This window comes from Sebastes umbrosus, chromosome 2 (assembly GCF_015220745.1).
Source record: "Sebastes umbrosus isolate fSebUmb1 chromosome 2, fSebUmb1.pri, whole genome shotgun sequence".
Classification (NCBI taxonomy): domain Eukaryota; kingdom Metazoa; phylum Chordata; class Actinopteri; order Perciformes; family Sebastidae; genus Sebastes; species Sebastes umbrosus.
In genome coordinates, this window is record NC_051270.1 from 30433665 (window position 1) to 30460330 (window position 26666).

Sequence of the window (26666 nt, forward strand, 5' to 3'; positions counted from 1 at the left end):
GATAGTAAAATGTCAATATACTATATTTACATACAGCATTATACAGCTATAATGAAGCACTAGATCAAGCAAATACAGAGAATCCCTCATTCTGTTGGATGTGTATAGAACATTGTAGTTTTTCTAATCAAATTTTCAACCTAATTTTGAAGCAATCCTTTTAAAATATTAACTTAACAGAAATAGTTGATAATAAAATTGATTAAAAAGTATAAGTATAGAAAAAGAGATCTTCAAAATAATTCCTCATTTCTAAATTAATTTGCAACAGAACAGACCTGCTAACCGGTCTGTAGATTTCCAGGGATTCATTAACCTTGGGTGATGTAACTTCACAGCTCACTGGCTAAGCCAATGAAAGATCACTCCAGTGAGATCAGAAATAGACAGTTTGGTAATCAGCTTAGCCGGTGCACGGCCTCAACCGGTTACTGAGCCACTGACACACTTGGGCCGAAACCACGACTCTCTTGAATAACGTCGGCTCAGACGGGACACACGACGCTCAAGACTGAGTCGAGAGCTGCGCCTGATAGTAAAACATCCCAACATCTACATACCGTAGGTGTTTGGGCCCACAACCAAAGCAGTAGTGAACACTTGTAAACAAAAGAATGGTAGCCTCTAACTCACGCTAATGCTAAAATCAGTAACTGCCATGTAGTTTCAGATCTTCTCATGAACTACCATTCTGTCATCTTGTTTTCTCTCAAAATCAAACTTATCCAGAAAATTCAAGTATTTAGGAGGCGTCTTTTGTTTGTAGCGTTTACTTTGAAATAGCAGTTGTTAACAGTGCTCCATGGGCAGAGTGGCTTCAACATATTGCAAGGATAAAATAAAAAGGCATGTAAAGAAGTGAGCATTTGTGCAGCATACTGACCAAACACAGAGGAAAAAGCAGGAAAAATGCATTAATTGGGAATTAATGGGATTGGTATCACACCGATCCCACTATAAAAACTGTAACAACAGAGTTAACACTGCAACTTAATTCATATATTTCATTAAATAACAGCTAAGTGATCTGAGACTTATTTCAAGAGCTTCCCTGATAAAAGCTAATAATGGGTAATAAAGCTGCAACTAATGATTATTTTCATTATAGATTAATTTGTCAATAATTTCAATTAATTGCTTAACCGTTTGATTCACAAAGTATCTATTAATAGTAATACATATTGGGGAATGGCAATCACAACATCCTAGAAACCAAGGTGACCTCTTTAAATTGCTTGTTTAGTCCAAAAAAAAAGTTCCAAAACCAAAGATATTTAGTTCAATATCACATAAAACTAAAAAGACAAATAGACAAACCACATATTAAACCTAAACTATGGACCAGCTGCAACATTCTAAAAGCAAAGCTTGTGGTATGTTTTGCAAGTTTGGCATGTAGTTTTAAAACACTGTTCTTTATTATTATTTCTTAATTCACCTTGACCCTCTCCTTGCCGAGAAAATAGGCCGTTGCGTGCAGGACATCAGCTGCATGAGAAGAGTTGTGGTAGGAGTTACTGGAGTGGTAGTTGGCTTCAATCACTTGTAGCCAGGAGCGCAAAGTGGCCTCGGGGCAGTTCAGGTACTCGCAGACCCCAAATCGGGAAAAGATCTTCATGCCCAAGTAGGTCAAAGGCCTGCGGGAGGATTCAGCATGGTAGTTTAACATAAACTCATCTCAGGTTCCTTTGGTAGCCCTTAACTCTGTTGTTGCCTCACCGTTTCATGGTTGCAGCCTCCAAGTTGACGATGTCAAATTCCCAGGAGTCCTCGTTCTCCATGGTCTGGGCGATACGAGGGGGGATGTCATTTAAAGACAGAGGAGATGCCAGGTGGCTGGGCATATGGTGGGGCTCTGTGAGAAAAAGGAAGGCACAAGAAAGGAAGTATTCAGATAAAGAGAGCTGGAAAAAATAAACATCTAAAACGCAGCATCGTCCCTCCTGCATGCTTTATGTAAACTTACTGTTTGTGGCCAAGATGTATTCATTTCCTGACAATCTGCGTAAACCATCCTGAGAAGAAGAAAGTAAGAAAGCGTCAGGGAGGTTGTAAGTGTAAAAAAAATGACTGCATCAATCATCCTGTTTGAACAGCAGCTCAGTGTTTGGAGCACCAGCATCAAACGAACTGCAAGGGCCTTCAAAATAAATTTGGACAGTGAAATTGTTTGGATGCTATGAGACATTTACTCTGACATCAGATCTGATATAAAAGTCATCTGTGCTAAATTAAGCTGCTAGGAGCACCGAAAGCAAGCTGGGTGAGACCAGTCACGTTACTGTGACTTGCACATGGGTATCAACCATCAAAGATGTTTCATTGACCCACAAAACAAGATGAATGATGCCCAGATTAAGCCACAAGTCAGGGGGAATTCCTATCTATAAAACTAGATAAGGAAACATTATCCCTTTTTGAAAACCTCAAGAGCACCAGGAGTATCTGGACAGATTAAGATTTACATACAACTAAGTTGTCATTTTTGTTTGTTTTTAACATTTCTGAGTAGCCAAAAATCCTTGAACCATGACTAGAATCTCTTTTCAAATGATTTTCCCAGCAAATGGAACAATTAATATCTGTGTTTATCATATGTGAAAGTGACTGAATGTCTTGTTGCTACATTTTTACAATGTTTTCACTGAAGCAAGAACATTACAACAGTAACACAAATAAGAGGAAATAAAGACACAGATTTTCCATATTAACACTTTAAGTATACTAACTATGAGCGTTTCATCTGGGCTATGACACAATGTTTTGGAGGCTATGTTATGTTGACACCTCATAGCGTCCCCTCCCACTAGCACACACAGAGGGAGCGGAGGGATGAGGCAGCCAAGCCGAGCTTATTAATGAAACCAATATGCAGTTTAGGAAATCATTACCATATTTATGAACTGTAATAGTTGTGTCAGAAATGACACCGTGATAATTTATGTACACATGTCAGATAATCTACCGTAAATTATTCCATTATGACATTTGTCTTCCTCTGGGCAGTGCTGCATGCTGGGACAGCAAATGGGGCTCATCAGTGGGGTAACACTTCATCACCCGAATAATCAAACGCTGCTTCTCAGTGGTTACAAGTATAATGATCCGGCTCTTCTGGGACTATCGGCTGTGGATAATACACTACGTGTTAAGAATTAGGAAAGGAAAGATTGATCAAGCTATTTTTAGCCAGACTAGCGGTGCGGCTAAAAACAGTCAGTCGGTTGACCAATCGACTTCCCAGATAAAAGAACTATCAAATGGATGAAAGTTCTTGCAGGCATTCCTCGTCCTCAGAGGATGAAACCGGTCGTGTCTAGAAGGTAACCCGCAAATTGTGAAACTCTTGCGAGATGGTTAAGGTTAGGCATTGACCTTAAATGGTTAAGGCTAAGCATTGACCTTGAATAGTTAAGGTTAGGATAGGTCGTCGGGCAGCTAGTCTCGCGAGAATTTTTGCAAGTTTTTGCAATAAAGATCACCTGATTTTTCCTCTAGCGCCACCAAGAAGTTGACATTTATGGTTTTGAGTGAAATATCTCAACATGGAATGAAATCCGGTACATTCATGTTCCTCACAGGGTGAATAGAAATACCTTTGTTGAGCCCTTAACTCCTTCCTCTAGTGCCATCATATCAGGTCTAATTAATTGTCCAATACTTTGGCTAATGACCAAATACCAGCAAAGCTAACAAGATTGGCATTTGCCTCTGTGTTTAGTGCCAATTGGCACATGTTAGCATGCTCCCATAATCAGGACATTGTAATTCTATATGACAGCTCTATACACGAAAGCTGCCATCCTTATGATAACATCCACATCTGAGTTTAAATCATTCACTCAACGACCTTCCACCAATCTTGTTCATCAGCAATAAACTTAACAAATTTTGTGAAGAGTGAGAGAGAGTAGGGGGGGACTTTCGCAGAATGCGGGTGGGGGAAAAAAAAAGAATCAAACTATCGGAAATAACAGGCCGCGCAGCTGCCAATGGCTATGAAAGAGGTAATTTGGCATGCCAATGAGAGGGCACATCAACATTTCCAAAAAACACTCTTATCACACTTATTGCTAGTGTGCCATTGGTTAATCTACCACGTGCCAATTGTGGCGACCGTGCCTAACGTTGCCTACCCGTGCTGTAGACTCTTCTTGTTTAATGTTAGCAACAACCACTGCATTACAGTTTATCAAATAAATAGATATTGTTTAAATGTGTCTCTCAAAGAATAACTGTGACAAGATGCTACAATGAAATCATGAACTAAAATGTAATGTTATGTAGTATAAAACTATACCCTCAGGCTATTGCATGTCATGAAAATGTTAAAAGATTAAAAAAACATTCAAATAAAACATTGGGGACATTAAGGCTTTCACTTCTCTCACATAAAATGTGTTGCCACATGTCAGCTATGAAGATGACAGGCCTATATCACCCAGTCATTCTGGTGTAAGATATATATACAGTATAATGGGCGTTAGTAAGTACATGGGTGTGTGTCGCAGAGTGAAATGTTTACTTCACAAGTGAAAAAGGAAGAGGACACTGGCTCATCTTTGACCTGAGCATTGTCTCATGGTGGCGCTGCCTCTGTACACACTGGTTATTTTAAGACTTTCTCCCCAGAAAGATGACAGCTCTTCTCTTAATGTTCGCCGCGTCTTCTGAGTTCAGACCTCGCCGTAACAAACACACACAAATACATATGCAACCAGGCAGACACCTCATAAACCAATATGACCATACATAAATAACTAAACCTGAACTCACGCCTCATGCTTTTCTGGTTTCATCAGCCTTTATCACTTATGCAGAACAAATCTTTCTAGGGAAGGACTATGTGTAATGCCTCTCTGCCTCTGCGTATCCAGAGTGTACATGTATAAGTAAAGCCATGCTTATTCATCTGATCCAAAGAACAGGATGTTTCCAGGCCTGCGGAGTCGAGAGGAAGAGGTTCATGTGAGTGTGACTGTGTGCATGTGTGCAGAGAGAGAGAGAGAGAGAGAGAGAGAGAGAGAGAGGCAGGGGGGTGGAGAGGGTGGGGTGGGCTTTCCTCTCCAGCCTACAGGAGCACAAAGGACAATCTAACACTTCCTCTGGGGTTGTTGCCAAGACTGCCAACTTGGCACTCTTTCTACTTCTGTACTTCACCGTTGCTGTCTGTTAATCTCTCTGTCTGTGTCTCTCTCCCTCCCCCAAATATGAACAGAAATCCTCACAAAAAACAAAAGTCCACAGACACTCCTGACTCTCTGTGTGTCATTATCACGGGCTTTCATGGTGAATGGACATTCATGCGTGTTATCGCTCTGGAATTCAGCAAACGCTCTGACGTGTGTTATCATATGGGAGTCAATCCATTCGTAGCGGAAGGAAGCTGTTTGGGTGTTTCAGACTTCTCGAAGGACCCTCGTGCTCTACGGGGACGGCTGCTTACCGTCATCAGCCCCCCCACGAGGTCATTCGTATGGGGGTCTTCATCCTTGGTGCCAAACTGTGGGGAATAGAGCTCAGTCGTTCTCAGGATCTCCAGTACCCGATCCAAGGCCTCGGCCACGGGCATAGGACTGCTTTCCTGCGCTGCATTGATGATGTTGATTACCTGGATCACGGAAGGTTATATTTATTCGTACAACAATGATAAAAGCAAACATACAATATTTAATAAAAGACAATGAAAGAAATAAAGACAATTCTGTATTCAGTGAGTAAAATCAGGGTGTGTTTCAAATAGATATGGATTCAGCCTCTTTATTCAGGTCATACCAAAGCCTCTGGGCCCTGAGTAAAAAGCCTCCGTCCCCTGTGACTGTACACACTTATAAGAACTAAAAGGTCACAAATACACCATGAAGGGCCCTAAAATGAACCAGTAAGATGTTAAAACCAATCCTGAAACATACTGGGAGCCAGTATAAAGAGATTTAAATAACTATTTAATTCTGCTCATTCACTTTCTTGCCGGGGGTTAGATGAGAAGATCAACACCACTCACATCTGTCCATTAAATATGAAGCTACAGTGGGGAGACGGTTAGCGTAGCTTAGCATAAAAGGTTGAGTAGCTTGAGTTTATGGTCTCAGTCGCTAGTTTCAAGTCTTCTTCAATACAGCATGATGTTCATTTAGTAAGTTATGGTCCCATTTAGAGTCAAACAGACCATAAAGCAGGGGATGCTTTAGGACGTGGCTACCTTGTGATTGACAGGTCGCTAACACGGCGTTGTCCGGTCTGGGAGTTGTCCGTGTTTATGTTTTACAACTTTAACCCTTTCACAGTGTGTTTTCAGTTTATGAATGTTAATTGTAACATTTTTGGTCGCCTAAAAATGTCTTCTTCAGCGTTTGGTTGTACTTAGCTCCATCCTCTCGTTTCACTTCTGGTTGCAAAACCCAAGATGGCGATGGCCAAAATGCCGAACTCAAGGCTTTATAACGTCAGTCCACAAACCAATGGGTCACGTCACAGTGACTACGTCCACTTCTTATATACAGTCTATGATTTTAACTTTAGACAGTTCCCGTCTTTGTGCTAAGCTAAGCCAAACAGCTGCTGGTTGTAGCCTTTGATTTAATGGACAGATGTGAGAGCGGTATCGATCTTCTTATTGAACTCTCAACAAGAAATAACAGTAGCCTACATCCCATAATATCAAACTTTTTTTTAAATAAAGAGGCAGTTTCAATAATTTAAGCATGGGATCTCTTTGCCTCTAGCATTAATAAAAAGATCTTATTTCTAGAATATAAAAAAAAATGATTAAAAAAACAAGCCCAGTAGTATGATGTATGAATTTCTTCTTCAAAAATCTGAAGGAGGTTCTAACAAAGGGCACCTATGGCGAGGTCAGCAAGCATGTGCAAGAACACAAGTTCTAACTAACTCACACACACACACACACACATACACAGTGTATCAGCAGCTCTATCAGTGCTTTATTCTGGAGAGGATGACGCCTAAAGGGACTGACTACACAGTCAAATGATACAGCAGTGGAACTGCAGTGTGTCATATGACCCATCCCTGGGGACTTTCTCTGTTTCCGACTATCCAGGCTGCAGAATACATAAACCACTGAAACAGCAGGTCATTCTGGTCTAACATGCTTCCCTGTCTTATGCATGAAATTAGACAATTTATCAGCCTATCTGCTCTTGACATGGCTTGCATGGCCTCTGGCCTCGATGCTAGTAGCTGTACAAGAAGTGCTCATGGCGGTAGTGGCAGTTTTATAACCCAAGAGTTCAGTCATGAGACACAAAACATCAGTACAAAGCGCTAATTATATGATGGAGGCTAGAAGGGATGATGGGGAGGGAGATGAACCCACCTTGGTGATGGGAGCTTCTATAGTCATGGAGTGGATTCGAGCCATTGAGGAGTGCCTTCGCTGTGAGCTCCCTGGCAGGATGAAAAAAAAAGACAACCACATATTACAATTCAACAACAAGTTAAGCTGCAAGTTTTCCATCTAATGAGTGTGTTTGTGTGCATGTCCAATCAACACTTGATGCAAACAGACAACTGGGAAGGTTTCATAGGCTGACAAGTAACACCCAGAGTTTCCATCATCTAGCTCCCTTCACTCTCACCATCGCTCCCCCGAGATGTTGTGGATCTCACGTCCAGAGAGCCTTTCCTCCGGTCTTTGTGCTTACTGGATTGGATGTCTGGGGAGAAGAAAACACCTTACATGAAAAAAACACACACAGTTCAAGTTTCGTGACAAGGCCGACTTTGGCCTCCATCACAATATCCTTGGCAAGAGGAGGCAATGTCTGAATCAGTGCAACCAGAATTTAGCAGTCTGTTTTTGATTACTTTAACTCTACTTACTGATTCTGTGGTCACTCACAAGTTTAGTTTTAAAGTTTTAATCCAGTAAAATTGTAATAATTGGTCAAAGTTGGGAACAAAAGGTGCAAAAGTGAGTCTAAAAACTTACCCAACAAAGTGAAATGTAATAATTGTACATATTAAACATTCTCCGTATCAAAGAAGCTACTGGAAATACTCCAGAAAATTGGGATTATCAAGCCATCCCCACAGGTCAACTCCATAGGTATAAAATAGTAGATATTATAATCTATTATATTTATATTGTCAGATCTGTCCTAGGCATTTAAAGGATAAGGTTGGTATTATTCTATATTTTTCTTATTGTCAACAAATCCCATAAAAAGATGAAAACTAACAATGTGTTAGTCCATCTCTCAATACTTTCTGACTTCCACATGGCACTCAGCTTCAAGTCTATTAGTTCCTACTGAGGATGTAGATCTAAAAAAAAAAAAAGGTAAAAAATAAATAGTTTCATTTTTAAAAGGGGCTCAGAAATGTTCTCAAACAGCTGGGTACTGTAGTTTTTAGCAAAGGATTCTCATGGTGTGGATTAATACACATTTTCTGCTATAGTGAGTTTATTTGGTAGCAGGAGAGTGTATGTGGGATTGACTTAAAATAAACTACATTGTGTGTGTTCATTGTAATGAATGAACATGTCCAGTGTAACAATGTGGTTCAATAATGTGTTTTAAATAGTCTTTTGGCTTTGATTCCATTCAAAGGGATTTTTACTGTTATCAAGGTTTTGCGGGGACAAAGTAAAAAAAGCGCGAGAAAGTCACAGAAGTGGGCGGGAAACTTTTCTTTGTTTCTTTGTCTGAGTTGGCAGACGGTTCTACCTTGGACACATTCTGTGTATTTCAATTAAAAATTACAGAAAAATGGAAATTTTTGCAATTTCTAAATGCACTTTATAAATGTAATAAAGCACACTTAAAACACAAACAAAAGTAAAAGTAAATTAAGAAACTAAAGAAATGAAAAACACCAGTCACTTTTAAAGGCCGAAGAGAAGAAAAAGATAATTCTTTTTTTTAAAAATGGCAAATGACCATGCTGACTAAGCACTTTTGGTATAGTTGCAGCATAACATTAGAGGCATAGTCAACCTTCAGAGCCCCTAATCAGAAGACCTCGGGGACGCGGGGGGTGTTGCATAAGAGTTACTGTGAAATATACTGTGCTGTAAGACCATGCAAAGCTTCATAAACAAACAGCAAGATTTTAAAGTCCCTTCTTTTCAGTGAGCTTGTGAAAGACGCCAACACAGGAGAGATATGAGATATCCCTGTTTTGTTGGCCTGTCAGGAGCGTAGCTGCTGCATTTTGAAATCAGTTGCAGCTGTGAATTGGCTCTACAGTTGATACCACAATACAGCAAGGAACAATAGTCCAGTTTAGAGGTAAATAAAAGCGTGGATAACTTTTTCAAGGTCAACAAAAGACAGAATTCATTTCTTTGGAGGTATTTCTCAGCTAGATAAAACAGGACTGGACACTCTGTTAGTCTACAGTTGGAAATTTGGGTCGTGAACAATGGGTTTCTGGCATGGTGCAATACATTTGCTGACATATTTCCAAAGAGTTCACAAAGCTCAGGTTCCCAAATGTGTCTCCAATTTATCATGAACATCTAACAGATATTTGGTGAGTCACTCAAAATGAGTGTATCATCGGTGTAAAACTGGAACTAATGTTGTGCTTCCTAATGACAAACACACTGTTGCCCTTCAGATCCTCGAAGCTTGTGACAGATCACAAGCGACACCGTCATGGAAAGAACTTCCATCACTAATGCTGATAACTGCCCCGCAGAGAGAACCTGAACTACTCAAAGGTTTCAGCATAATAAATCACCTGTAATGTTATTCAAATACAGAGTTAAAGGGATAGTTTGGGTGTTTTGAAGTGGGCATGATGAGGTAGATGACGTTCAGCATGTCCCCAGCTTGGAGAAACAGACAGGAGCACCGGCACCGAAGCAAAGCAATACAGTGCAGTGGATGGGGACGACAGAAACATTTATTTTAGCCACCTAATAAGAAGATGGGTAAAATGAGAATATTTTCTGACGGCGAACTGAACTGAAGGTAAAACGTATCTATACTGTGTTTGTCATCTGAGCCTGCTGGCGTTGGAGAGAGCATAGATAAGTTTCTCTTTCAGTTCAGTTCCCCTTGGAAAGGGGAAGGAAAGGGCTGTCTGACGGCAAGATATTCTAAATATAGTGTACACTTAAACTTAAATTTTAAAATGTTTCTGCTGTCCCCGTCCACAGCACTGTATTGCTTTGCTTCTGTGTCGGTACTCATGTCTGTTTCTCCAAGCTGGGGACACGCCGACCGTTATCTACTGTAAGTAATACACCTACTATGGATAAGTACCTCATACAACCCCACTTCAAAACACCCAAACTATCCCTTTAAGACCGAGTGCCTACAGTGGGCATTTTCAGGATGGATCTTACCTGTTTGAGACTCTGCCTGCACACGTTCAGTGGATTTATCACTCTGCATGGACAGAATAGAAAAGCACATTGATGCACGCCGGCCAGAAAGCTCCTTTCATTCATTATTAATTAGCAAAACTGGGAACACATCTCACCTTATTATTATCATTTAAAGGCCAGTTGATAGACACATAGTGTCTGATTTTTCTGTGAATGACAAAAGCTAATTAGTACACCAGGAAAAAACAAAGGGATACAACACAATCATTCATCATCCAGTATAATTATTCAGGTACTGGAAAGGTAATTTACATTTAGCAAGACTGAATGAGCCAGGCCTCAACATCCTGTCACTCACCCTCCCTGTCCAATTACAGGTGTGATCTTCACATTTTGCTGAATGCTGTCTCCATTCTTCTTTTTGGCATAATAAATCCCCTGCCACTCCTGGAACATAACAGACAGAGGAAATTAAACATACAGACAGACACAAAATGTACAGACAAAGGAATCATTCATCATAACAAAATGACAACATATAATAAGTATAATAAATGTCCTAAAGGTCGGTGTGGACTGGGTGTAGCATGGCAGTGTTTGTGGTGCAGAGGTGAGGTGGGTCAGAGTATTTCAGAGAGCAGCAAGTTGCTTTAATGGGCAGGGGGAGCGCTCCTGGAGTCCGGCGCGCTTGTTTCATGTCCCCCCACCTACAGACTGCTGTGGCAGCTTAAAAAGACCCTTCCTGCTGTTCGCCTGTCTGAGACTGACCTTCGCTCTCTGTGTAGTAAGATTACAGCACAGCCATCAACCGCTGTTCTTATGCACATGAAACAGAGCTGCTGGATGGCCAGTGGTGCAGACGTACAGCACACATGGATGCACGGGCACGCATGCATGCACAGACACAAAGGCAGCAGCAGATATCTGCAGCACTCACAACAGTGATCTGATTGTGAAGCGACATGTACTGTATGTGAGAGTATCAGCAATAACAAGAAGGTGATTTCCCGATAAAATCAAGTTCCAGATCAAGTAAACCACTCTGAAAATTGTGTGTATAGTGTAGATGATTTAATGAATGCATCTTACCTTTCCTTTCCGTATGCAGGAATTTATTGTTTCAAGGAGATCAGGCTTATTCTTCTCACTTTTAGGCACTTCTATTATTTCCTTCCCTATTAGCTCGCCTTGTTGGTAGCCCATAATGGACTCATAGGCAGGGTTCACGTACTGCGAAGGAGAAGCAACAAGAGTGTTCAGTGTTCATCTGAGATCCACATTGAGTTCAGACACGGTTAAGATGATGACATACTATGAACCTTGTCGACCAAAACAATTCAGAGAAGCTGACACATTCGTTGCTTATTTCATTGAGCTCAAAAACATATATTTTCTGTGAATGTGACAACAGGCTACAGAGCTTTGACGTTAACAAAAGGAGTCATTCAGAAAGACAGAGACCGCGACTATCACTGCTGAGATCTGGGATCATAAGACATGAACAGGCACTAAAATAGCAGAGAAGGAGGAGAGAGAGAGAGAGAGAGAGAGAGAGAGAGAGAGAGAGAGAGAGAGAAAGAGAGATAAACTGTTCATCACATTGAAGCAACTAAAAGTATTAAAGTGTATTCGAAACCCACCTGAATTACTTGATCTTCAGAAGTGATCTCTATGGCCTCTTGGCTTTGTTCTAGAGCTGTGAAAATAGCATTCCCAGCCCTAGTACAGGCGGAGAGACAACAGGAGAAGAGTCGTTGTTAACATACGCAACAAGCATCTATTTATATACATTTATACTTTTTAATGAAAGCATTAAATTGGCATAAAAAAGGAGAATTGTTAAAAGCAGATAATCTCTCTGATGTCTTGCTCTCAGCGTTACATCTTTGAATAAGAGTAGTACTGTATGCAACTAATCTAAAATGTAACTACCAGAGGTGTGGACTCGAGTCACATGACTTGGACTCCAGAGACAAATTTGATGAATTTAGACTTGACTTGACAAAATTAAAAAAAAAAACGTTTGACTTGAAAATACTTCATACCTTTCCCAATTGTGTGCACGAAGACGATCACTTGCGCAGTACCGGAGGTAACTCCGACAGCGTCGGGGGATGTTGGGTTACGTTTTGAGAGATCCTTTAATGATGATTTGTTTGATGATTTACTCGTGCGGGGAAAAAATTAACTGAGTTTTTTATCTTTTGTCATTTATTGCTGAATCCACGAAAAGTTGCGTTTTTGTTGAACTCTGGACTCTTTATTTTTAGTGAATATTATTGGGACTTGCATTTCATTATCTTACATTTAACTCCCAAAGATCCACTTTGTTTGAACCAATCTGACAGCATCCAATCAAGTTGCAGGAGAAAACCATGATGAACTAACGTTACGTTACTGAGCAGCAGCTGGTGCCAATTACATGTACATTTGGTTAAGGGTGCATTGTGACTTGTTTAGGACTTGGACTTGACTTGGGACTTGAGTGCAAAGACTTGTACTTGTGATTTGCAAAACAATGACTTGGTCCCACCTCTGGTAACTACAACACTGTACAGGACAAAGTACACGACTCACCTCAGTTTGAACTGCGCCCGCACCTCTCCATGCTCCAACTGTAGCAGCTCATTATAGCAAGCCATCATATTGGCATTCTCCACATATCTCTATAGGGTCAGAGGGCAACACAGATCAATCAAAGACAACTCAAATGAAACCATCTTCATGTCAACGTATCCATTACAGGATATGTTATAGTGCTGCTGATGCCGTGAGTAACAATAATTCAGGTGCAGAGAACTCGATGCACATGTCTCCTGAGCAAACAAAGAGGATTTACAATCTGTATTCCTGCCTTACAGTGAATGTTGACAGTAGGGATATAAAAAAAGCATATCGAAAGAATAATACAAATACAGACGCACAGACGTTCACACACACAATGTCGCTCACCCTATTAAAGCCGGCGTTGATCAGGGGCATCACAGAGGCTTCCTCTCTGTCTGGCCTTTAAAAGAGAACACGTGTTAGCAGCCAACACATCACTATGACAAATGCTTGTTTTAGAGAACATCTGAGGTTTTCTCCATATGGCCTACAGACATCCGCTGAGTCAGGCGTTTTCATTCTGACAATACTCCTACTTAAAAAGAGTGAGGGAAAAGGACAAGAAAGGGCAGAAAGGGAGAGGGGGGTGAAGTCAGCGAGTTGTACGTACCTTTTCACAACGGCGACTATCACAGTGTTTTCTGAGGAGTTGACCGCTCTAATTGACCTGCATGTAAACAGAGGGAGCCTTTTAGCCAGTGAGCAGGCTGGTGGAAAAGCCCATGGCATCAAATCAATGTATTTTTCACTTTTTCACGCTCCGATTCTCCCAGGCAGGCTGAGCCCAGTGGTGGAGCTCTGTGAGCAGGCCTAGGCCTCTGAAAGAATGCAGTGTACAGGGCCACTCATCCGCCTGTGGTTTCCCCCAGCCAGCGGTCATAAAGGCCCTTTAGTTCCCCATCGGAGCCTGTGCGTGTACACTGAACATATGGATTGGCCAAAATGAATGGGGTTAACATACACGCTGGGCAGGGCAAATGAATGTTTGTAAATGTGTTTTTGGTTTGGGCAGAGGCTAAAGATAGAGGGTGGTATGGGCAGGCACCGCTCATTTCTCATCGACATGACTCCATGAGGTAGCATGCGATGGAAGCTGGTGAGCTGGCCATTTACCCTCGCACAGACAGTCATAACCACACATGTACTGTAACACATGAGAGCTGTAATTGGTCCTATCAGGATCACCTGGTCTGGATTATGTCATGGATGACTGTCACTAACAGAATTCGAATTTAAATACAACTGTGTCCACTACAACACTTCTTCAGTTACCAGGGGTGCAAAACAGCGACTAACAATTATTTTCATTAATCTGTTGATTATTTTCTTGATTAATCAATTAGTTGTTTGGTCTATAAAATGTCAGAAAATGTGATCGGTGTTTCCCCAAGCCCAAGATGACGTCCTCAAACGTCTTGTTTTGTCCACAACTCAAAGATATTCAGTTTACTGTCATAGAGGAGTAAAGAAACCAGAAAATATTCACATTCAAGAAGCTGGAATCAGAGAAATTTGGCTTTTGTTTTCTTAAAAAATTACTCAAACCAATTAATCAATTATCAAAATAGTAATTTAATAGTTGACAACTAATCGATTAATTGTTGCAGCACTAGTCAGCTGTAAATCCTGAACACAAGTTGATGTGATTGAGAGTGTGTGAAAACTAGATACCAAGCGAGCGGACAAGTCTAAACAGGAGAAATTGTTTGAAATCATGAGCTAAATGGATAAAATAGTTAGAAACAGTAGTGGATAAATGGTTGAAAATGTTCTGCTTCGACCTTTCCAGTGGTAGTATGAATGCAAACTTGACCATACCGAACTAAAAATAATTTAAAAAATATCCACTTGTATATAATAAATAGTCTTAAGCAAAAAAACGTCTTAAAATCAGTTTGAATGTACACATGTGGAACAAAACGTGTAGGTAAAGAGGGCTGTGGGGGGACACCAGACAGAAAACTCTAATTGTAGAAATACAACATGAAGTGGTTACAGATACATGGATGAAGAGTAGTGAAGTGGCCTACCGGCATAGTGCTTCAGCATCAAAGTGTCTGGAATGTCTGTGGTCAATGATGACGAGGTCATGATGCTTCTCCAAGAAGCATTCAAGAGCCGACTCGGGTGTTCGTGCCATGCTGCACCTGAAGTTGGCCTTCTCACATGCCCAGCAGAAGCCATTACTCTGACTGTCCTCTTTGGCAAAAACTAAAAGTACCTGCAAAAAGAGAGATGACTAAGCACAGGTATCCAACTGAGGGATTTGTATTTTTAAGTGACCTCTTGCAATGTCATCCTACTTCTGCAAAAAAATATGTAACTTATATAAAAGTGCTGTTAAGGAGGGCTTTGCAAAGAGTTAGAATACATAGTGAGAGTAAATATTCAAAGAGAATAAGGTGTAATAAAAAGTGGATAAGGATGGCTTGAACAGTGTGAAGAGAGTGCTGCAACCAATGATTATTTTCATTTTGATCAATTCACTGTGTTCATTCATGATTCAAGGATCAATCATTTAGTTAATAAAATGTAAAAAAAAACACCCATCAACATTTCCTAGAGCACAAAGTGACATTTCCTAATTGCTTGTTTTGTCCAACAGTCCAATTTTCATAGATAGTCAATTTACACCGATACAAAACAGAGAAAACCGGCAAATCACCACATTTGAGAAAATAGAACCCACTTTTTCATATTTTTGTTTAATAAACAACTTAAACAATAAGATCATTATTAAAAATATTGTCCATTTTAAAATATTGTGTACATCTAGACCTGGACGATATGATGATATATATCATCAAACGATATAAAAATGTCTATTATATATATTTTTCTATGTCGTTTCTATCGCAATATAGGCTAGTAATGAATTAATTTGTTTTTTCTCTATAATTTCACTTGAAAATGTTATTTTCATTTTGCACTCAAGTTCTCAATAAAATTAGAAAGTACTTTTCATTTGTCAAGTATTTAATTCACACAGGATTATAAAAAAAATGATCTTTACCATGTGGTTATTTCATATAGGCTATATATTTATTGACGTACTAGAAAAACATAACGCCTGCACATTATTCCATGCCACAATATTTTTAATGACCACGTTTTGATCCTACTTGGATCTTCGTCAAGTCAAAGTGACTGACTTGACGAAGATCCAAGTAGGATTTAGACATAGTCGTGTTCTGATAGCCGTGCAGCTCCGTGATGTGCGTAAAATGAATCTTCTTCTTACCAGGAAACTTGCCATATTGTGATATATATCGTTATCGAGATATGAAATGACCTATATCTTGACAGAATATTTAGGTCATATCGCCCAGCCCTACGTACATCTAACATCTAAATGTATGCACACATAGACTCTTTGTTTGGTTTGTCACAATTATACAGATGCTACAGTATTTAAAATGAGATGGAAATATTATTTATTATAATTCATTAGAGAGCTGCAGGGCTAATTGAGATGTGGCGGTGATCTGATTAGAAAAACTGACATTAACTAATCACAGGAGATCTGCCTCCACCCTGCGCTATAGGATTAGAAACAAGAGAAGAGAGAGCTACAGTCAAATGTGCTTTTGATGCCTCAGTGTATCAACAGCTCCGAGTTGTCAAGTCATCATCGGTGCATTCATGCTCATTTGCGCCTGTCGTCCTAATCAGCCTGCAGTGTGGGCTTGACTGTGACCTCAGGCCTCCGGCCGACAGGTCCTGATTGATCAGGCTCAGGTCGTACTCGGGTGCGTCACAGATTTTATTGTCCGTTGCCATGATCTATGACACAATTAGTCGAGGTAGCCTTGACTGGCCGCGGCCCCTCCCACCCGCCTGCCAAGGCTGTGGCAGAAAGTGCTGCTGCTACCGTCAAACCAGCCATTGAGAGCACGCTCTCCCTCTGCCAGCATACTTTCATATAACCCCTTACTTGCGTAAATACTGGACCAGAGATTTAGGCCCGCCTCCAAGAGCAGTGCTGCACTAAGAGTAGATTCATGAGTCACTCTCTCAAACAGACGTCATCTCCAACTGTTGGCAGGGAGCAGGATGGACGTAAAGAAGGGAAAGTTTGTTCTGCAGTTTTGAAGTTTGCATCACACCTGCAAAATTGAGTTAGGGCACAAAGACCTGACTTTGTTGGGACAACTAGAGCTACTGTCCTCCACACAATGAGGGGACAGAGGATTGGTTGTTTTGGCAGTTTGTCTTTTTTGCTTCATTCTGATGAAGCTTTATTGAAGTACGCATGCAGCTTCAGGCCTGAAGCAGAGAGAGCCCTTACGCCTGTCAGGGGTGTTGCTAATGCAAACCATATTCCACATAAGAACATTTTCCCCTACGAGCGGCAATAAGTGTCCGGGTCATAAATACATCACCACTGAGTCCTGCAGCTATGTTCGGTACGCACAGGGAATTAGATCAGAATTCCACATTGGGATGTTGGTAGAAAAGTCAACATTCCCGCAGAGGTGGAGGACCGGGGTAACACAGGCTGAGATAAGGTCTCTTCAGATTGCCTGTGCTCCGACTAGACAGATAGGCCTCGCGCTGTATTAACACACCCAGTCGCAACACACCAAAAAAAAAAGTACCTTCAAGCACAAATGTTCTTTTAAGTGAGGACACACTGTTTATGCTCCAAAGAAACAGATGGAAAAGGCAGAGAAAGTAGCAGAGAGACAAAGACAGAAAGAGGGAAAAAAAAAAAAAAAACTAGTTCGAAGGGGGTTGTGAGCATTTTGGCAGGTCTGATCGCTCTGTCTAGAAAACATCATTGTTGAGAACAGAGAGGGCCCGGGCCAGATCCTGTGAGCCGCGAGAAAAGAGGAGGAGTAGAGAGGAGGAGGGCATGACAGGATCAGCTGTGAGTGACAAAAACAGGAAGGGGATATCTCTCTACCTCGTTTTCCTACCGTGGTCACATTGGAGCGCATCAGACAATAAAGCAGAGCATTAAATTACAGGACGTCTGATGTATTGCTTTTCTTTGGCTCTCACTGACTTCATATCATCATTGTTATACTAAGTTTAGCTGTTTATTTAAAGAGGACATGCTCAATTTCAGGTTCATACTTGTATTTTGGGTTTCTACTAGAATGTGTTTACGTGTTTTAATCTTCAAAAAACACATCATTTTTCTCATATTGTCTGTCTGAATATTCACCCTCCTGTCTGAAACACTCCGTTTTAGCGCCTGTCTCGTTATGAAGAAAAAGCCCAGTCTGCTCTGATTGGCTTGCAAGAAAAATATGGTTCAACTTTGCAAAGGTAGTTCTCGAGCTGTGGGCGATATATTCATGGCTGTATAAAGAGAACTGGATACAGCGTTGGAGGAGAGCTCCCATTCATTCGTATGAAAGTTGCTCAGTGGTGCATGAAGCCAAAATAGCTCGACTGCCCGGATCATCCGGCGATCTTCCGCATCCATTTGGCCCATAGAGCAGGCGCAGTAGCGTTTTCCTTCAACTCCGCCTCCCATCCCTCGATCTAGCCTCGGTCTGGGCCTCATTCACATGAACGGAGGAACTCTGGATTCGGCTATTAGTGCATTTTACAACTTTTGGACCTAATGATTTAAATAACGGCTATTCAAGTGTTCGTACTGGGGAGTTGATTTACTTAAAAAAAAGAAATAATAATCCGCAGAGTGGGGGAACCAAATCTGGGTTGTCTTATTTCGCAGTTCGTGGGTTGGTAGACACTCCAGATACCCAAATGTATGAGCACAAGCACTGAAAAAGTTGAATGTTTTTCATGATATGTCTCCTTTAAATAAATATTTGCAATTTACTTGAAGGAGCAATGCACTAGGACTGCAACTAATATCAATTTTCATGATTGATTGTCTCAAATAAATGTGATAAAACGCCATCAGTATTTCTCAGAGCCCAATGTGACGTCTTCAAATGTCTTGTTTAGTCTCACCAACAGTCCAAGAGTTCAGTTAACTACAATATCGGACAAAGAAAAGCAGCAAATCCTCACATCTGGGCAGCTGGAACCAGCAAATGTTTGGCATTTTTGCTTGAAAAAATAATAAAGCGATTAATCAATTATCAAAATAGCTCATTTTCAGCTGTGCAATGCGCCCTTGAAACCAAATTTTGTACGCTCTCAAAACACATTTAAAATTCCTAGAAACTTTTTCGAAGGCTCACACAACAAGCAGCAACACATGCCAGAGGAACAAGCACAGAACCAAACTGTATAATGAACCATTGAACGTCAGAGAATGCCCTGTTTGCTGTGACGAAACTGGTCCATGGATCCTCTGTGCAGTTCTTCCATAACGTGCATTGTTCATTATGGTATGTTCTTGGTCATAAATGTTTGGCCTTGTTGCCTTGACAACCCAAGGCTGCATGGCACACAATACGTCCATTAACAGTTTTTTTCTTCCTCTTCTTTGAATGTTTGCATGGGGACTTTTTTTTTTTCTTTAATCTCTTAGCGTAGTGTGGTATCTTTGAGAAATTCAAGATTAGTTCGACATGCAAACAAAAGTAGGTGACGTTTTGAAATGCTAATCCAAGAAAAATGCTACCAAATATTGACAGTCACACCAAGTTTAGCTCCCGGCTCAGCTAAAAGCCCTTAAATGATATGGACATAAACATTTCACCGGAGCACTTCTGTTGTTCCGTGGAAAGCCTTAATGCATTCAAGCACATTAAGCATCAATCATTCAGATGTTTGGCATTGTTTTACGATACCTGAAGTGGGTCTTTAAATAACTTCATTGGTCCAAATTGCACCTCTGTTAATGTGGTCTGAAAGATAACAAGAAAAACACAAGCATTAGGAAAACAATCATTTCAGAAATGTTTCAGTATTTCATATTTGTGTTTTGTTGACATTGGCTTTGCTTCATTATTGTTTTGTCCCACAGACCCCACTGCTGTATGTGTAATAGTAATAATAATAGTAGCAAAATCAACCAGTTTCTGACCTTAAAACCCAATATGTAGCAAAGGATTGAAGTAACTCTGCTCTTTGCAACTAAATGAGCTTTGATGAAGGTAACAATATACAGAAATAATCATAAAGCAATGTTAAATCACCTAATAATTAAGTATCTTGTTTCATATGTTATATGGTTTATCATGAACACATATCTATTAATTCACAGACAAAATAAATGTTCAGTATGTTATCCTACATGGTACTAACTTATGTATAAATTACTTATTTTTCAGTTTTCAGGCAGTTGAGTATTTACATTTCATACTACTTTATACTTCTACTCCACTTCATTTCAGACTTTTTACTCCACTGCTTATTTTATCTGACAGCTTTAGTTACTTTACAAATTAAGATTTCTCCTACAAAACTTGATCATTTTATAAAATGTTGTTATAGATTAAATTACCCAAAATAAAAGAGTTGAAATGAACTATACCTCAGCCAACTACAACAGTAAAATTATTACATAAAAAAAGATGATAGTATAACACTCAAAAGGATCACGTTTCTGCATCAGAAGTACTTTCACTTTTATACTTTAAGTACATTTGGACTTTCACTTAAGTGACAGTTTCAACGCAGGACGTTTACTTGTAATAGAGTATTTCTATATTACAATATTGCTTCTTCTACTTTTAGTACAGGATCTGAATACGCAATTATAACCACAAATGTATTTATCAGATTGGGGCTTTTGCACGGTACATAAAGTCGTTGAAATTAACACCTCCTTGACCTGTTACAACAGTTAAATGCTGCTTTCACATTAATGCATCAGTAACAATAATACAATAATATAATCTATACATAACACCACATTCTACAGTGCTTTTGCTTTTGATACTTTCAGTACATTTCGGTAAGATTTTCAATGCAGGACTGTAACTGAGTATTTTTACATTGTTGTATTATTACTTTTGCTCAAAGTTCCCAAGAAACGGCTAGCAGAGTGCTATTTGATTCTGCATGTTTACATGTTTCTTGTAAAATCAGTAAACTAGGGAGGGACCTGTTGCAAATATTGATTGGTGTTTAAAGTAGCCAATAGCACTGAATGTGAGTTACGCATACAAATTTCAGATTGACAGTAGCTACTAGCTCAATATGGAGGACAGCCTGCTCTCTGTTGTTGAGGACTTCTTGCCACCACCATCGCCTACTCCGATGGATTTTACCGACGAATTGGACACGGATGAAATCGAGGACGACCATATAGAACTAATTTTTGGAATGAGGACATACATGAACGAGCTGAGATCCGAAGGAGCAACACATTCTCACTCCCAACTCATTAAATACCGCCACTTGGTCAGTGCCCCTCGGCATCGGAGACAGAGAACAGACAGAGGTACCCATCTTACATTACTTTTGGACGGACCGGGGACGGCGTGTCAATATACGATCATTACATGCAAAGTGTCCTTTCAAAATAAACAACTTTTAAACTTTAGGCAACACGACCACTTTATTAGGGTTAGGAAACGGTCGTGGTTGACGTTAACTTTACTGACTAACTCATGGGACTGACAATATTAACGACTCACGGGACTCACGGGACTGACGATACCGACGAGTCACGTGACTAAAGACTGACATGACAAAATAAGTCAACGTTACTTTTAGTTTCACATATGGGACACAAACACCGGTCTCCTGGTTGAAAGTCCTGTGTTTGTTTTACCCATCCACCACCCCTTCTTCCTTCCCCGTCACTTGCTCCGACCGCCGAGTAACGCCGCGGGTGGGTTTACATTGGAGTTAGTTCAAAGCCCGGTTCCTCACATACTGTCGGTAAAGGATATCTCCATGCATCGGTTTCCGATAAAGAGGGGCGCTGCCCAATCGGCGGTATTTGACGAGTTGGTAGTGAGGACGGGTTGGAAGGAGAGATGCAGGCTCATCCCCACGATGGAGTTGATGCATCCCAATGGTAGGCATGTCTATATTAAAAGCATTTAATTGGATACAAAATTAGTATACGCCCCCGAGGGCAGGATGAGTCATCAACATTTTTTATAATTTTCTAGGAAATGACAAACTCTAAAATACCATTAAGAAAACAAATACTACCTAGTGTCATTGTTGGGCCAGATACTCATGTATAGGTGACGACCAGCGCAATACATATGTGGTAAAGCAACTTTAATTGATTTGATGGGTGCCTTAAATAAACGATCCGTATGCTTCTGCCACCACTGACTGAATCAGCAAAAATCAATGCTTGTAATTAAATCTCCTGATTTTAATTCAACTATACAGCAGAAAATAATAAAAAAAATATATATAATTTTAAATTCCACACAGACAGCTTTTCAACTCATTACACTTTCCTTACATGAGCTTACTCTTTTCTGTCTGCAAATAATTTAGCTTCCTTCCTGCTAAATGGAACCCAGCTCAGGGGTTAGTAACCATAGCAACCAAGCCCCTCGCGGACCGCCATCCCTCTAGAATTCCTCTTCTCCGTAAACAATCTACACATGTGAGGAGGAATACAGAGAGGAATTTTAGAGCGTGCCGGCCAGCAGTAAATCATTTCTTGCTAAATTGTAAGCCTTTTTGAAAGCTCCATTGAAACAACAAAGAAAAAAAGCTGATTAGCCCTCGGTTGTAGCCAAATTGACGTCATCATGACACTGGGCCGCTTGTTGTAGCTGTCCGCAAACAAGGAGCATGGCATCAGGATGGCTACAAGCTGATGCTCTGTGATCATCTGATCTTTTACAGACACGAGGACGTGGTCGCATGATACGCTCATGTGCACTGGAGACACAGTGTGCATGTGTGTGGCTATATAATAGGGACTAACATATGGAAATGCCACATGCTTTTCCAAGAGGCTTTGACCAAACAAGACCCAGTATTCCTGTTGTCAGATGTGATTTCAATGACTCTTACCACGTGTGTCAGAACAAATAACTCAGTCCTCAGCTTTATTAATTTTGATTAGAGATTCAAACCTCCCATTCATTTCCCCGTGGAGACGAAAACAAAACTCCTCTATGGACTACTGCTGGGTAAATGTCACAGATAGTGGCCGCACAAAAAAACATGCCACACATAGAGATGATGTTTCCACTGCGATGCCGTTTGTCGGTGAGCTAGTTGAGGTCGGGGTCTTGACGTATGGAGTTTGGCCACAGAGCCTCCAGCTAGCTGAGGCCTCACTATAGCAGCGGTCTGTCTCCATCCAGGGAGACTTCCCTCTCTAACTGACACTGACACAACCAATGCAACTGCAGCTGAGGTTGTGTAACTAGAATAGCCTGCCTGCCACACACACACACACACACACAGAGCTGAACCAGTCTGCCAGCCTCTTCGGGCAACATGCTCCTCTTGTACAGTACACACACACAACACACACACATACACACACACACACACACACACACACACACACACACACACACACACACACACACACACACACACACACACACACACACACACACACACACACACACACACACACACACACACACACACACACACACACACACACACACACACACACACACACACACACACACACACACACACACACACACACACACACACAGCAATGAATCACTCAGCCAAGCATTTGCATCCCGCAAACATCATGCTGGCACTCAACCAGAGGCAAACAAAGCAGGGGAAGTGAGTGAGCATGTAGGCCAGGCGGGCGAGGAGTACCGACGTGGTGTGTATGCCTACGTCATCCTAGTCCCGCCCTCTTGCTATATGCCGCCGTGTTGTACCAGTCACACTGGGATCTCTCTCTTTCTCTCTCTCTCTCTCTCTCTCTGTGTGCACAGAGCCACTTGTTAATTGCTGAGCAGCAGGGGCACTGTGCAGATGTAGTTGTGCAGGTCTGAGTTGAATGCAATGCATTCTGGTCCTTGTAGTGTGTCTTGACGCATAGATTTCTAGTTAAGCCGTGCGATAAATCGACATCACTGTTAACTTTCATACAATCATACAGCATCGTGATTTGGTTCATTTGTTTTTTATCATGTTATCATTTGTCCAGTTAATGATTCAGAGTAAGATGTAATTAAAAAAACAACATAGTGAATTATTGAAGTTTTGTCTATAGTAATTCATAACAGTGGAGCTAATAGTTTATTGCTTAGAACATATTTTTTTGCCATATCGTGAGATATATATAGAAATCAGAAAACGTCCTTATTAATTGAAATTATTTCAACCATATTGTCCGAACCTACAGCATCTGTAGTATCTAAAAATCCTAGTTTCCTGGGTCAAATTCCCCCTCACAGACCCCTACGGACAAAAATGAGCTCTCACCCTCTGTGCATTGTGTGCATACATTCAGTTGCCAGTTTATTAGGTACATCTAGCTGAAAGTAACGCAGTCTAATTCAACAGTTTATAATGTTCAGTTTTTGTATAGACCCGTTTTTAGAGCGATGTTGATTCAACTTCCTGGTCATTTTGGAGGTGCTGTTAAATTATGTTGCATCATACTCAGATATGTTTTTAATATTATGTCCAACCCATATCGAGAGAGTAAAATAATAGAAACACCTGTCAGTATAATGAAATACAATTCAACAGCACCACAAAATTAACGGCTCTCTAAAACTGTTTCAACAAACACTGAACATTATACCCGTCATGAAGGGAGGATTTATTGCAGCACTGTTGTGCATTCGTTTTACCTAGATGTACCTAATAAACTGGCAACTGAGTTTATATGTAGTTTGTACTTAGTAATTAGCTTGTGGTAACTTGACTGAGCCAAACCACATAATGAAACCTCTCAACTAGATTCTTTATTAGATAATATTGCAGGTGTCATCTTAAAGGGTAGCTTCACATTTTTTTTGTCTTAAAACAACATTCACATGTCTATAAATACAATTTATACTTTATTTCTTTGTTTTTCTTGGCGTGTAGTATACAGTATTACCAAACAAATGTACAGTTAATCTAGTTTAGGGTGAAACAATCAAACCTTTTCTCTCCTAAATCCAATACTTCAACAGTACTGAGCCGATGTCAGTACTCTCATTTTCCCAAACTTGAAACATGCGTGCCAATCTGTGAGGAAGTCATTTATAAGGATGCTGTGCTACTAAACACTGAGTCAATGGCCCACAGTGATTAAATATATGTAGCTGATAGCAGACATCTTGAATTTCATAATGATATTGACAAAAAAAACTGCACCTATAAGCTGGATCGGTCACATCATTGCCAAAATGTGATTCGTCTAATAAGGTCAGGATTTGTGCTGATACTGATCCGGCGAACGACTAAATCCCTAAACCTAATTACAACAAGCCACTTTCCATGCAGTGAACCTGGAGATGTTTGGGCCCTCTGAGGGTCCGCTCTAAAAAGTCACTCTCTCGCTGTGAGGTGACAGTTTCCAAGCTGACAGCTTCAAACAGTCTGATGTCATGTGATATCACACCGTTCAGGCCCAGCGTGACCACATCAGAGCTGCTAGGTGTCTCTCAGGACAGTCTGCAGTCTCCTGCAACTCTCATTCAATACACCTAATGTATTTACATAGCCAAGTTGCCTCTGACCCTATATCCTGCTCCCAGTGTATCCGGCCCTATAGATCTCCTCCTCCTCCTCCTCCTCCTCCTCCTCTCCTCCAGCCCTCCAGCCCACCAGCTTTTCTGTCTCACGCACACATACACGCACACGCACACACTAAACCATACACACTGGGAGAGTGGCTTTCCACTAAAGTGAAAAACAGGAAATTGGATGACATTGTTCGGTGCGCCGACGTCAGCAGTGAGAGATAGAAAGAGTAAACAGCTTCCTCCACCCCAGAGCTGGGACCAGGATGCAGGGAATCTTGGGATGCCCGCCCCGTCTTAGGAAAACGCGCATGGCTGTTCACTAACAATCTCCAGATCCCTCCCTCGCTTTGAAACGGCTCTCTCCGGCTAACATGTTCTCTCTCCACCTCCCACTCTCTGATTCTTCTTCAGTTTGTCCCTTAAAAACTTCTCCACATGTGGTTAAGTAGAGTATTATATGCAGAGCTGATGACACTACAGCAACATCAGAAGAAGTTGTGTGTTTGTGGACGTGTCTATGTGTTCCTGTCTAAAAGTGTGAATCAAATGGAGATGAATCAATGTTCTTCATTAGGTCTGATTAGAGGGGAGCAGCCCCAGCCACAGGTGTGGACCACGCACACTATGTACCAGACAGACAGACAGACAGACTCTCACACACACTGAGCTAAGTGATGGACTAAATGGCACTGAGTGACACATCAGCCTCACCACACGCTGAGCCACTCAGATAGTGGTGCTAGCTGCCCATGCTGTGTGTGTTACATCAAAGAGAATAATTCACTTTCATGTGTGGCCACTTACATTTGCTGCCCATAGATCTGCGCTGAAGCCATCGATAACAATGGGGTTTCAAAACTGTGACCAATCAATGACCAGCCGGGCAAACACCTCACCAAATTCAGTTACATCCATTTCAGCTAACTTTAAATTATCACCACATGTTTTGGATTACTTTTTGAAAGCAAAAATGGCAAAAACAAATATGCAAGAATCTTATATACTATACTTTATTACTGTACAATTAAACCCATGTATCTCCAAATTTGGTGATTCTGAATCTTTTAGATAAACTGAAGGATTAAGTGTTTTGTTATTGGTTGAAAAAAAAAAAACCCCACTTGATTAATGGAGACTAGAATCACCGCCTCGCAGTTGTATGCCTCCTCCAACGAGTCAAGTTGTAGTTTACATCTATGTCTGTCCAAAATGTCATCATTTTATCATGTTAGACATTT

At 40.7% G+C, this 26666-nt stretch overlaps 1 protein-coding gene across 4 annotated transcripts in view; it reads right to left on the reverse strand.

Moving 5' to 3' along the window:
• pde8a (phosphodiesterase 8A) overlaps positions 1-26666 on the reverse strand; it is a 52122-nt gene that overhangs the window by 5874 nt on the left and 19582 nt on the right. For all 4 annotated transcript variants that reach the window (XM_037795348.1, XM_037795372.1, XM_037795356.1 and 1 more), the window contains 16 exons: positions 19630-19686; positions 14941-15131; positions 13521-13577; positions 13256-13310; positions 12881-12969; positions 11944-12022; positions 11393-11533; positions 10662-10750; positions 10459-10510; positions 10322-10364; positions 7602-7679; positions 7340-7410; positions 5447-5611; positions 1967-2015; positions 1720-1855; positions 1439-1637 (listed from right to left, as the gene is read on the reverse strand). In XM_037795348.1, the coding sequence (XP_037651276.1) occupies positions 1439-1637; positions 1720-1855; positions 1967-2015; positions 5447-5611; positions 7340-7410; positions 7602-7679; positions 10322-10364; positions 10459-10510; positions 10662-10750; positions 11393-11533; positions 11944-12022; positions 12881-12969; positions 13256-13310; positions 13521-13577; positions 14941-15131; positions 19630-19686 (1551 nt within the window). The remainder of the gene's footprint in view (positions 1-1438; positions 1638-1719; positions 1856-1966; positions 2016-5446; positions 5612-7339; positions 7411-7601; positions 7680-10321; positions 10365-10458; positions 10511-10661; positions 10751-11392; positions 11534-11943; positions 12023-12880; positions 12970-13255; positions 13311-13520; positions 13578-14940; positions 15132-19629; positions 19687-26666) is intronic.